At 41.0% G+C, this 13,579-nt stretch overlaps 2 protein-coding genes across 2 annotated transcripts; both read right to left on the minus strand.

The window, feature by feature from the left end:
• Positions 1–1,677: 1,677 nt before the first annotated feature.
• On the minus strand, positions 1,678–5,156 carry hwa (huluwa; the record flags this gene model as incomplete). Its single annotated transcript, XM_084047061.1, has 4 exons — positions 1,678–1,847; positions 3,205–3,319; positions 3,869–3,989; positions 4,660–5,156. 4 exons carry the CDS (start codon positions 5,154–5,156, stop codon positions 1,678–1,680), a joined length of 903 nt encoding a protein of 300 aa, XP_083903187.1.
• A 3,394-nt stretch (positions 5,157–8,550) lies between these two features.
• On the minus strand, positions 8,551–13,383 carry LOC311037732 (dnaJ homolog subfamily B member 5; the record flags this gene model as incomplete). The annotated part of the gene is made up of 4 exons (XM_084047003.1): positions 8,551–8,784; positions 10,664–11,226; positions 11,575–11,830; positions 13,279–13,383. The coding sequence occupies 4 exons, from the start codon at positions 13,381–13,383 to the stop codon at positions 8,551–8,553; spliced, it is 1,158 nt and encodes a 385-aa protein (XP_083903129.1).
• Positions 13,384–13,579: the final 196 nt, after the last annotated feature.

Below are 13,579 nucleotides of genomic sequence, written 5' to 3' on the forward strand. Positions count from 1 at the left end.
CGGTTTTCGGTTTAAAACCGAAATGTACGGTTCGCTCTGCACGGTTCAGAACGACTTTATGGACCACAATTTATCGGTTTTGCTAGACTAAAATGTTAGTGAGGGACTAGAGGAGAAGAGATCCAGTAGAACTAAAAGACAAGTCATTTTATGTTTGGTTGAGCTCGGGTGTTGCGCTCTGAAAATAGCAGATCTGTAGATCGGCTATTTTCAACATGCAACCAAGTGTAAAATCAGCCATTACGACGCCATCAAGCCACCGCCACAATACATTTTAGTCAACTAAATCAACTGTAGATTTAGTCGACTGTAATCTTATGATATTTAGTCGACTAAAACTAGACTAAATGTAAAACATTTAAGATGACTAAAATATGACAAAAACTAAATGGAATTTTATTCAAAAGACTATGACTAAAACTAAATCAAAATTTGCTGTCAAAAACAACACTGCTCGCGAGTAAATCCAGGTGGTGTTGCTCACCAAAAACAGCCGATCCACAAGCATCACGACACATTGGGAGCCTGTAGATCGTCTATATTCGGCGGGCGACACCATCGGATTAATGAATGAACATAATGATTATAGGTGATGCTGTTGTTGTCCTACCACTCGTAGCAGGAGCTCATTAAAAGTTATTTCCGTCAGACAAGTCCATACAAAATACTCCATGACTGTAGTTAGGAACTCCTCTTGTAATCGTTACAAGCACAATATCCTTAAGTCTTTATGCAGAGATTAAATGCTAATGTTTAATTAAGGTGATATATACGCTGATCCCTATATTATACAGTTGTGTTAAGGCTGTGTACATGAATGTGATCAGATCCTTTCTTAAAAACTATGCACCAACCGACACATTGTAAAGTTATGTGTGTAATTGCATTTTTTTGTTATCTTTGGATACGATTTTGTCCACAATTCCATGCTGTAATGATGTTGGTACCATAGGAGAGATAACAGGCAAACGTTGATCAAGATAACAATTCTTCTACATTCTCCAATTGTGTAGACTTCTTGTGAATTAAGTAATGCAGATGTTTAACCATAATTTAACTCTCTCAAGAGTTAAGGATCTAATAAGGGTCCATTTGGTTACCAACTCTCCATCATCTAGCTGGGGACCACCTGGAACCCCCTCGAGGACCACTAGTGGTCCCCGGACCCACTGGTTGAGAACCTGCTGTAGACTCTTGCATAAAGAAGTTACACACTTTGTACATTTGCAATCTTTATTGGAGAAATGAGTTTGTGACATTTTAAATGAAGTCACAGAAACAGTGATAGTGATATAAGGTCAAGAAACTAAAGACCAATATCGATTGTCCATATAATGTGAAGTATAGTGACATTTAGAACGGAAATAAGTGAAGTCAAAATGTCAACGAACGTTTGACTAATTAAACAAATTAAGTGATTTTAGTGCTGCATTCAGATTAGTTTTTGAATACAATTCAAAAATATAATACACAATATGATATAATAATAAATAATTAAGTGAGAGAACCAAACAACAAAATAATAAATGTGCCCCAGTGTGCTTTTAGAAAGTGCTGTAGAAAAATATAAATTAACTTAATGTAAAATGAGTGTATAATATACTTTGTGCTCTTTAAGCTGAATAAACAAATAAAAGAAACGTTAAAACATTAAATAATTCCTGCAGCAGCATACGTTTACACCCAGTACTGCTTCGGGCATATTGAGGGTATGTGGTAGTTCTGCTTGGGTATTCTGTTCTGCCGGACGTAACAGGGATCATAGTAATCCCACTCCAGCACTGATGCCAGAACACCACTGGGTAGCAGCCCGTCGCTGTCTGCAGATAATATCCTGAGCGAGACGCCTGAGAAGAGAAATAGTATTTGTAACCACAATGATGCATGCATGACTACAGGGCAGTTATTCACAAACTGTTTTTTATTTAAAGGACCCCCAGTTTAATATGCATTAGGCTAGTGGTTCTCAAACTTTTTCATGTTCCAGGGACCCCAAGAAGCGAAGATTTGAGTTACAAATGTTTGCTTCAAATTTCTTTTCACGAATTTTCAAAAATAGCAGTTCTACAAGCTCATAGCGCTTGTAGATCTGCTATTTTTGAAAAGTAACTAAACTAAGTAACTAAGAACATGTACTCAAGTACTGTACAGTACAATTTTGAATTTACTGGAGTATTTCCAATTCTCAGTACATTTACTTCTTCTCCACTACATCTCAGAGGCAAATACTGTACTTTTACTCCATTACAATTATTTGAAAACTTTAGTTACTAGTTACCTTGAAGATTTTTACTCTTACAAAACATACATTAACCACCCTATATACATTTCGGCCATTTGAAAATAGCCAATCTACAAGCTCACAATGCGTTGCAATTTATAATTCTTATACATTTGAAAACTTGAAATGGGACATTCTGCATAACGAGTCATTTCCACTTTTGGTACTTTAAGTGCATTTCTTTCTTTGAATTCCGGACTTTTACTTGTAACAGTCCAGAGTAACAGAGTATTTCTACATTGCTGTATAGAGGATATGCGTGTGTGACATCATCATCAAACCCGGAAGTTATGCAGGAATGCCTACTGAGTGTCAAAAAAAATACTTTCTGGCCTTGACAGCCCATGCATCCAAACAGAAAAGTCATATCTGATTGCATTAAACGACATTAAACAATGTTAAACTCACTTTGCATGTTGCTTTGCCACTCGATGTGACATTCACTTTAAAGGGGCTACACCATGAATTAAAAAAAAATATATTATATATAAATATTGCCCCCTAATACGTTTTAAACAGGTTGTAAGCCTGAAAAACATCCAGATATTTTTTCTCACAATCTGACTGTCTGTCATTCCAAGCTTTTTCAGCTGCAATACCAAAACGTCCTATTGGGCAGGGGGGAGCTACTGAGCAATTCTGTCTGGCCATCGTCAATGCAAAATCAGTGCAAGTGACATCACTTGCACAGCCATTCTGAAATGGCCTGTTAAGACACGCCCATTCAGGAAATCCATGAAATGAGCATGAATGACTGAATGTTAAAAAAATATATTTTTTTGGGTACAAGAGACACTGGGGAGCCCAAAAAATACTAAAAACCTAAAAAAAAATGAAATTCATGGTGTAGCCCCTTTAAGCATGCGCATATCCTCTATTGATACTTTTAAGTAAAGAATGCAAGTACTTTTTCCACCACTGACCTGCACTTGCACCAAAGTCGCTGTCAAGCCCCAGGTCGACGGAGGAGGAATGCAGACAGGTCTGTTGTTGCACATCTGTCAGTAAGTCTAACATACTGCCCATCTGCTGTGTCACCTGAATCACACACGAGTCTCCATATTTAGTATAATCAAACATGCATTTCTACAGTGGCGTGCACAGACATTTTGAGGGGCAGGTGCTCAAGTAAATTATACTTTTTTTTGTTACTTGGTCTGCTCTTTTTTCCCTCTACACCTATACCTCTTTGCCAAAAATAGCCGATCTACAAGCCCACAACGCCTCGCAGCGCGAGGCGTTGTGGGCTTGTAGATCTGCTATTTTTGGCTAAAGTTCTTCTCAGAAAAGGGATGCTAGGTTTCGAGTGGTTATGGTAAAAAGAAAAATCATAATTACATAAAGATTTGGCGGACCCCCTGTAGTAACTCTGAGGACCCCCTAGGGGTCCCGGACACCCTGTTGAAGACCCCTGCTGTAAACTGTGCCTTTTTTCAAAAGGGCACTTCTGGTCAAGAGGGCAAAGGGCAGGTGCTCTAGCACCACCTAGAGTCTATCTGTGCACGTCCCTGCATTTCTAAGTGTCTCGTGTAGCTTTGACTTGTTTACATACATAGTTACCATTGATAGTAGTTTGTGAACGTGTACCTCCTCAGGTGAGTTGGGTGGCACATCGTTTATCTTAATATCAGCCTCTGAATCACTGCATTGCTGCAGGACAGGTGCACTGTGATGCCACTCCATCTTCCTCCTGCAGTACTTATGTGGCCTGAGAAGAATAAAACAATATTTGTAACACAGAATGACATGCGCATTAGGCCAGTGGTTCTCAACCTTTTCAGGCCCTGACCCCCCAAAATAATCATATTTGAACTGGGGACCCCCCACCCTGACAAGCACTTTAATTGTAGGAGTTGAGGCATTATATTTAGTTTGACTCGGATCCACAGGTAATTATTGTGAAAATATCTGATCTACTTGTAGATCAGATATCATTGCCTCTTTCTTATATTATTTGACAATTTGGACAATGTTTGACCAGTTTTCATAGTATAGTTTATTGATTTCTTTTGATGCACTAATGGTCTTTTTTCATTTGATTTATTTTTATTTTTTAGGTATTAGGTATAAAAGTTCTTAAATTGTCACTTTACTGTCATACTGTCATACTCAAGTAAAGTGAAAAATATCTCAAAATTGGACTTAACAGTACTTGAGTACATGTACTTAGTTACTTTCCACCACTGCACATGAGTACTCTATTTACACATCATGGGTTAGGGTTAGGGTTATTTCCCCAGTGTCCCCAAGTTTTCAAATGTACAAAATGTTTTAAAACCTTTTGAAAATAGCAGATCTACAAGCTCACAATAAGGCATTGTGAGCTTTTAGATCGGCTATTTTCAAATAGCCAAAAAAGTTGTTTGAGAATGACTCACATTCCATGATGTGACCTGCTGGGCATCAACCCAGCCAGGGAACCTGCAGTGCAATCCGTGGACGTTGTGGTCAGAATGGTGCTCATCGGCGCCCTGCTCAGGGACCCTGACCCGGTGCCTGTGGCTCCATCTGGGCGAAGGAACCGCAGGCCGAGCCGCTGATCATCTGTTACCGTGGTGGAGGTTCTGGACGAGGTCACCGGTTGTTGCTGCAGCAGAGCTGGTTCTGATAAGGTCACACAGCAAGGGACGTCAGCCGTCCTCAGCACTCTGTGACGCGTGGACAGAGTGGACTGCAGGAGCATGTCCTCGTCCTCCGAGCTTCTTTTTTGGTTCTTCTTGGACATGATCAGTAACTTGTAGCCCAGGAAGACGCAGTTCAGCAGGAGCAGCAGGACCACGCACGGTATGAGCAACAGGACGAGTAGTGTCAAGTTAGTCACGGCTGGATAACTGTCACTCAGGTTCGAGAGTGTTGTTTGAGCCGTTTGAGACATTGCATTGTCCAGGAGACATAAAACACTGATGGTTGATGATATTTTAGATACTTGCCTCTGTCTGCTCCGCTGGAAGGGTCCAGTTACCTGTGCGCGCAGGTGGTTTGATGTAGCCTATCAATATGGCCTGAAACATGACTGTCATATCATGACAGTCATGGATGAACTTCAACCTGGTGTTTGCATTTTCTCCATTTACGGCCCGTACATCTACATAGATGTTCAGATTTCAAATATTAAGTGCTTACCCCATGGCCAAGGATGTTAAAATTATGTACGGGTCCTCAAAAGTACCCGTATCTTCCATATTGTTCAATGAAAAGCATTTCAATCCGATCGGCGGCCATTTTCTCCGTATTTCCTCCATGTGCTTTCAACTACGCGACCCTATCGGTTGGGAGGTGTACTGCACTCTGTTACGTTATAAATATGAGAAAATGGCCGCCGATCGGATTAAAATGCCTTTTATTGAACAATACAGAAGATACGGGTACTTCTGAGCCCCCGTACATAAGTTTAACATCCGTGGCCATTGGGTAAGCACTTTATATTTGAAATATGAACGTTTATGTAGATGTACGGGCCGTAAATGGAAAACGTGCAAACACCAGGTTGAAGTTCATCCATGACGGTCGTGACGAGACCGTCGTGTTGGATCCATGGCTAGACCTAGTCTGAATCCTCATGAGTCACAGTATTCTGTTGGATTGTGATTAATTTGGACATCTGGATGTTTTCCAACATTTCCATCATCTTCGCAGTGAAGTTCAACAGCAGAACAGTTCAACCAATACTCTGGATCAGATCGGGTTATAATACACCGGCCTGTAGACGACAGGTGCGCAGCTGTTTCTCATGATGGCTTGATAGCTCACTCTCCATCTGGGAACTGTGTACAAAGTGTACACGTTTTTATTAAAAAAAAACATTATGGCAGAGCTTGTCATTTTTTATTTTACTAGCCATGTATTCTGATTATTTATGTAGGCTACAGTATGTATTTATTTAGGCCCATTTATTTATTTATTTGTCGTTATACTGTATGCAGTTATACATAGGCCTACCGATATTGGATTGCCTTTCTGTTGGTAAACTAAAATGAAGAAGTCGAGAAGATAACCTTCTGTATGGAATCCTTTTGACACTCATCAGGGACACTGGAATCCCCAGTGTTCACCACGAGATGGCAGTAATGCATTAGTCTTGTCTTGTGGATAGTGTTACGCTCAGATATATGTACCCTGCATGTCTGAAATGACCATAACGCCTGAGAATATCTTCAACTGAAATCTGAGTTAATTTGTCATATTAATTGTTTGTTTAACTTTCTCTAATGATTTTAGGCATAGGATTTTATATATATGTTTTCTCTTATAGTTGCCCTTTTAGAAAGGGTTCTTGGAGGTGTCATGGTGGTGGCATATAGCTGGCTAGGACACCTGGAGTGATCCTATAGCTTGGGGACTTGTTTCCATGGTTACTAGTCATCACTCCTCTCTTGACCCAATTTCCATATAAATACAAAGCAGGAAACGACAAAAAAAAGTCATCTTAAAAAAGCAAAGTTTATTGAAGCTTTTTGTTATACCTCTCCAACTACAATATCCTAAAACTGAATTATAATATATTACATATTTGGCAACATAAGCAAGTTCATACATATTTTTTTCTATAGTTCATGCTACTGCTATATCCATATCAATTCATAATATATCAACAGCTGGTTTATTGCAGAATATATACAAACATTTCAAATGATTCAATAGAATATTTGACAGATGAATCTCTCTTAGAGACAATGTTTCTATTTTCTGTACGCAACGTACATCTTAAGTACACAAGTACATCTTTGCTATTGTAATAAATCAATGTAAAAGATCAGTCATATGAACACCATATAACTTTTGAGAGTCACTATTTTGTCACATTATTATAACATTTGCATTTTTCAAGTCTATACATAAACTTGAAGTGCAAACTGATATAACATGGGTTTGCAAAAATAACAGTATACATTAGGTCTGTCACAATTATAACATAATCGTCTTATCGCAAATATTTGAGATAATCGCAATTATTTTGTCATAATCGTTTCCATGTTCAAGAAATGTTCATACATAAAAAATAGCTGAAATAGCTGATCTACAAGCTATTAGATCAGCTATGTAGATCAGCTATTTCAGCTTTTTTACATCTTTTCTTTAAGTATAAAATGAATAAATGTCAGTAATTAATTTTTTTCTTTGATTTATTTTTTCATACGCTCCTATGTTCAAAGGCCAAACACGCAATTAAATCGTTACTCGCAATTATTTGAGTGACAATTAATCGTTAAACTTAAATTTGTGATCGTGACAGCCCTATAGTATACGTCTAAACCTTTTATTCAAAAGAAAGCCTTTTCAGATACCGTTCTGTCAGTTCTGAACCACACCATACTGTGTGGGTATATAGCTATTGAGCAGCATCATGCCTAAAGTGCATACAACAGTAGCAAATCATCTCTTGCTCAATAAGTCTCTCCGTGTGTCATCCACTGCTGCCTCCACAGTGAGGCTTGCCCTTGTACACAAACACAATACGAGGTTGTGATTCGTTGTGTGTGATTTTTTTTTTTTTAGCACCTTTGGCAAGGCTAGTGTGCAACATCGTACAGTATACACTCATGCCTGATTTATACTTAGATATACCCAGCAGTTTGCCTGGGTTATTGCGTGGGTGTATAAGGCTCGCTCTCCCTCCCTCCCTCTCTCTCTCTCTCTGCCTTTCTCTAACATTCTCTCTCTAGTCTATGTTTAATCCATTTAGATCGGGAACGCATCTGTGTGTCATTTTAAGATTTCTTTGGCTATTCAAAAATAGCAGATCTACAAGCTCATAGCGCGGCACCGAGTGTCGCGCTATGAGCTTGTAGATCTGCTATTTTTTTTTTATCTTGAAAATTTGTGCAAATCTTTGAATAGAGCCTATATATTTTTTTAAAGCAAACATTTGTAACTCAAATCTTTGCTTCTGGGGGGTCCCTAGAACAAAACATTTTGAGATGGGGGTCCACGGCCACATACAAGAAATGTCAGTATGTTGCTATATCAGTGGTGCTCCAACTTTTCCATGTCAAGGACCCCAAAAATTATATGTATTTGGCCAAAGAAATCTTAAAATGACACAGATGCGTTCCCGATCTTAATGGGTTAAGCTTTCCCTCTCTCCCTCCCTCCCCCAATTCCTCTCTCTCTCTCTCTCTCTCTCTCTCTCTCTCGCCCCTTCACTTCCCCTCGCCCCCTCGTCTCTCTCTCTCTTTCCGGCTGACAGAGGCAGTGAAGGCAACTAACTAAGTATACGTCAGAGTCCATGGTGTAGCTGCTGTGTAGATATCTGGTCACATAGTTGGCGGTTAGCACTTGGCCAGACTGTGCTTGATGATCTCGCGGGACTGGGGCGGGATCCTGTCGGGGAAGAGCACCTGGAACTCCACCATCAAGTCGCCACGCTTGGAGGGGCTCTTGGGAAGGGGCAGGCCCTCGCCCCGCAGCCGCCGGACGGCGCCGGGTTTGATGACGTCGCTACACGGTAGCGGCAACATCCGGTTTCCCAGTGTGGGAACGTTAACCGTGCAGCCACACAGAGCCTGGAGAGGAGAAGAAGAAGAAGAAGAGAAGGAACATGTTAGTTCACTCTAGACTGAGGTTTTGTAATGTATTCTGAAGGGTCACTGTAATGACTGTAATTAATTATACACTCTGAGAGCATCAACTATAAATGCCTGGTTCTGCTCAAGGTTTCTTCCCGTTTAAAGGGGAGTTTTTTCTTTGGCACCATCGCCAAATGCTTGTTCAGGGGGGAACATGTCGGGTCTCTGCTCTATACATGTACTGTATGTGAGGTGTCTTGAGACAACTTGTCGTGCAAGGTTGAACTGAAGTGAATTAAATTGGAGTTGATGGCTTTCTAAAGTGGCATGACGTTACATAACAGAGAGAAATGTGGAGCAGCTGCTTCTCCAAGTGTATAATTCCTCTCTGTTATGCGATTAACCATGGTGTTACATATATATGTTACAGTCCTTGTGTTCTATAAACCAGCTGAATGTGGGCGTTAAGTGCAGGGTAGGGAGCACATACACAAAGAAAGAAAGGCTCCTCTGTATGACAGCCTGCCTTCTAGAAATGGAGGAGTCTGTAGTGTAGTAGGAGAGAAAGAAGAGGAGATATTTGTGGGGGTGGTCAGCCATGAGGCTAAATTTAGGTTCTGCTCCCTCTCGCTCATCGCTCTGCAGGAGCCGATGAGGTAGAACACTGGCAGGCTGCTATACTGCTGCTGCTGTGTTAGCGGGGGTCTGTAAGCCCCTTCCAAAGCAGTGGGGAAGGGATGAGAGAGTCTCAGAGGCTCAGAGAATAACACATTGTTGTGTTCTATCTTCAGTGAAGAATTAAGGCCATTATCCTCTCTAAATCTGACAGGGATATTATATTATCACTGCAGATTCAGAACGCTGCAGTCTGCAGGCTTTAAAAAAAAAAAGAAATCAGGCTCTGATTAACCCGTTTAGACCGGGAAATAATACAAGCTTGTAGATCTGCTATTTCTTTTTTTATTGTGATTTTTTTTGGCAAATCTTTGAATATATATATATTTTTAAGCAAACATTTGTAACTCAAATCTTTGCTTCTGGGGATTCTACAAATGTCTTCTAAATCCTGCAATTAAAAAAAAAACGTATATGTTTCTATATCAGTGGTGCTCAAATGTTTTCATGTCAAGGACCCCAAAATTATTATTATTAATTATTATTTGGCCGGGACCCCAACCTCAAAATATTTAGTTCCAGGGACCCCCATGAAGCAAAGATTGGAGTTAAAAATGTTTGCTTTAAAATTTATATATAGAATATATATATATATATATATATATATATATATATATATATATATATATATATATATATATATACTGTATATATTCAAAGATTTGCAAAAATTCACGATAAAAAAAAAAATAGCAGATCTACAAGCTCATAGCAAGTATAAAATATGGATAAAGTGGTTACACGGATGCGTTCCCGGTTTGAATGGGTTAAACTGACTATATTTGGTGTACAAAATAGCATGAATGATGAAGGATTACGTGTTACATAAATGAATGTGATAATAGGATATTTGACCCTTCACTGAGTGGGTTCAAGTGGCTGCATCTATTGCATAATACAGTATGTCTCCCATGTTGCTTTGATTATTAATAGACCAGTAATTTTATGCCACTTTACAGCTTAAAATTACATAATATGAGTGGTTTTAAGTGGCTTGATCTATTGCACAATATGTCTCCCATATTGCTCAGACCGTAGACCAGTCATTTTATGTAATTGTGTAGCATAGAATTACATAAAATGAGTGGGTTTACTGGGTTTAAGTGGCTCTATCTATTGCATAATATGTCTCCCATATTGCTTAGATTATAATGGACCAGTCATTTTATGTAATCTTTATATGAACTTAACACAAACCCACCTCTTTGAGGGTGATCTTGGCCGTGTAGATGATGTTGGAACCGTCTCTCCTGTACTGAGGGTGCTTCTTGTCCCTGAGGACGAACGTGACGTCCGCGGGGGCGTTGTTGGCGGTCTCGTCTCCCTCCCTGGGGAAGGTGATCCTGGTCCCCGCCTTCCAGCCCTTCTTCACGACCACGTTGAGCACCTTGTCCTCGGACCTCAGGCCGCGGCCGTCGCCGTTGAGCCGCCGGCGCGTGATCTTCATGTGCTTGGTGCAGCCGTGCAACACGTCCTCCAGCGTCACCGGGAGGTCGTGCACCACCACGGCCTGCAGGTGCCGTCGGCCCTTTTGGAGATCGTGTGGGGCGTGGGGAACCCCGCCGCCGCTCACGTTCCTGAACATGAAGCGGTTGAAGGGGTTGAAGAGATTGTCCTCGGCGTCAAAGTCCGGTCCGAAGAAAATGTCAAAGTGATCGGAACCGTGGAAGAAAGTGGAGAAGGTGGCGTGGGCGTCACCGTGGAAATAGCTGCGGTTTGTGTTCGCCTGGCCGGCCATTGACATCCCGCCACCGTTTTTAAGTCCTATGTGAGACAGAAGGAACACCAGGGTTAGACTTGGCACAATGGCGTTACATCACGGACACATTGGGAGACTGTAGATCATTTATCTTTCATTATTTCCCACATTCCACCATGTACGACAAAGTATAAAATGAAGTTGTGAGGAAAGCACTTCCTCTGCAGTCTTAAATAATGTATCAGCTGTGGGACTCATTAAGGTCTGCATTGCACGTATTGCCTGATATTACAAGAGAATGAATTACTGCTCGAGTCAGTGAACATATCTATTCCCCACTTCTCGTTAGCCATGACGACACAATGAATAATCTATCACAAATGCATGAATTGCATAAATGGCCTCCCGCTCACCTTCCTCTCCAAACTGGTCATATATGCTCCTCTTCTTGGGGTCGGTCAAGATCTCGTAGGCTTCTGCGATCTCTTTGAACCTGTCCTCTGCGTCGGCCTCGCTGTTCTTGTCTGGGTGAAACTTCAGAGCCATCTTCCTGTAAGCCTTCTTGATCTCATCTTCATTGGAGTCAGAGAGGACGCCCAGGACCTTGTAGAAGTCCTTCCCCGTGGATTTGATCGGTAGACAAGGCTCTTGCTCGGACTTGCTGCTCTCCTGAGAAAACCAAGACATCACGCACGTTAGATCACTACAAAGCAGATGTTCTTGTATCACCTGCCACCTCCCTCAAAGAGAATGGACCACGGTCTGATTAGTTTTTTCTCTCGTCCAAATGCTAAAATATTTTGATTGCCTAAAAGCAAGGAATGTAGAATATATAGACTTAGAAAGTGAGCATAATCTAGTGTTAATCAACAGTAGACCTATGTATCTAAAGGAACACTGCTATGTCAATACACAATAAATTCATGGGTGTGAATTTAACTGTGTGGTCACTATTGATAGTCTATAGGGAAGTTTCAAGTTCCTATGCAGTTAAGAGGCCATCATATTGTACAATAAATACCAGAACCATTGAAAAGCCTGTATGTGTAAATCTGCATTAAGTATAGTGCCATATCCCAAGCGCCTTACAATGTGTATTACATTCACACACACACACACACACACACACACACACACACACACACACACACACACACACACACACACACACACACACACACACACACACACACACACACACACACACACACACACACAGGCTTGAGGTGACAGCAGCAACCATGTAAGGCACCAATCTGCTCCTTCCAGTGTCTTGCTCATAGAGTATTAGACACGAAGCCAGGAGGAGCCAATGACACTGAGAAGTATGATCTCTTTGCACAATGCATCTCATCAGTGTTAGTCATCTAGAACAGTGATTATTAACCTTTTTAATTTCAAAGACCCCCAATTGTAACGTATTAGGCCGTGGAACCCTGTTTTATATGATTTCTATCTGGTACTCCAATGTACACTGTAAAATCCACTGCATGATTTGAGAGTTGTACAAATGGAACCCATAAGGGTCCATTTAGTTCTATTTGTACATTCTCAGAGTGAGTGTGTGTGTGTGGGCGCGTGCGTGCGAGGCTAGTGAAGGTAAAGACCTCCCTAACAACAGAGATCTCTGCAACGATTGGCTGCAGTTTGCACATTGACTAGCCTGCATTTGAATGAACCCACAGCAACAGACGGTGTCCTCGGCTATCTCTCTTTCTCTCTCTCTCTCTCTCTCTCTCTCTCTCTCTCTCTCTCTCTCTCTCTCACACACACACACACACACACACACACACACACACACACACACACACACACACACACACACACACACACACACACACACACACACACACACACACACACACACACACACAGCTCCGGTTTTACGGAACATGCACACACTCCTGCATTTAATGGATTTTTACACACTTGTGTAAATGTGTGCAGATTCAACAAACAGCAATACAGTCCTCATTCATTAGCCTGCAGCTTAATCAGACTATAGTACAACCCATTCAGAATGTTTTATGCATTAAGCTCTGGTTAACATAATGATGCAGTATCCAGGCCTATACTTGTTAAATCTGTGATATACAGCCTGAATAAATTAAACTTACCCCCGACGAAGAGCCAGAGCTGTCATCCCTGTGCATGACACGTACTTTGCACTTGACGTTGACATTTTTGTGCTTCATTCCAAACTGCGTCCAGATAAGAACCATGATTGCTTTATTAAACTCGTCGCTGTGTCGCTGTCCAGTAACGGTGGTGCTGAAATGCCTCTTTGTTCAAACTATGTCACTGTCTACTAACACTGGTGCTGAAATGCCGGCTTGCTTATTAGACTGTCGCTGTCCACTAACGCTGGTGCTGAAATGCCGGCTTATTAAACTATCGCTGTCCACTAACACTGGTGCT

Source organism: Gymnoscopelus microlampas (genome assembly GCF_963454915.1).
Source record: "Gymnoscopelus microlampas genome assembly, chromosome: 21".
NCBI lineage: Eukaryota > Metazoa > Chordata > Actinopteri > Myctophiformes > Myctophidae > Gymnoscopelus > Gymnoscopelus microlampas.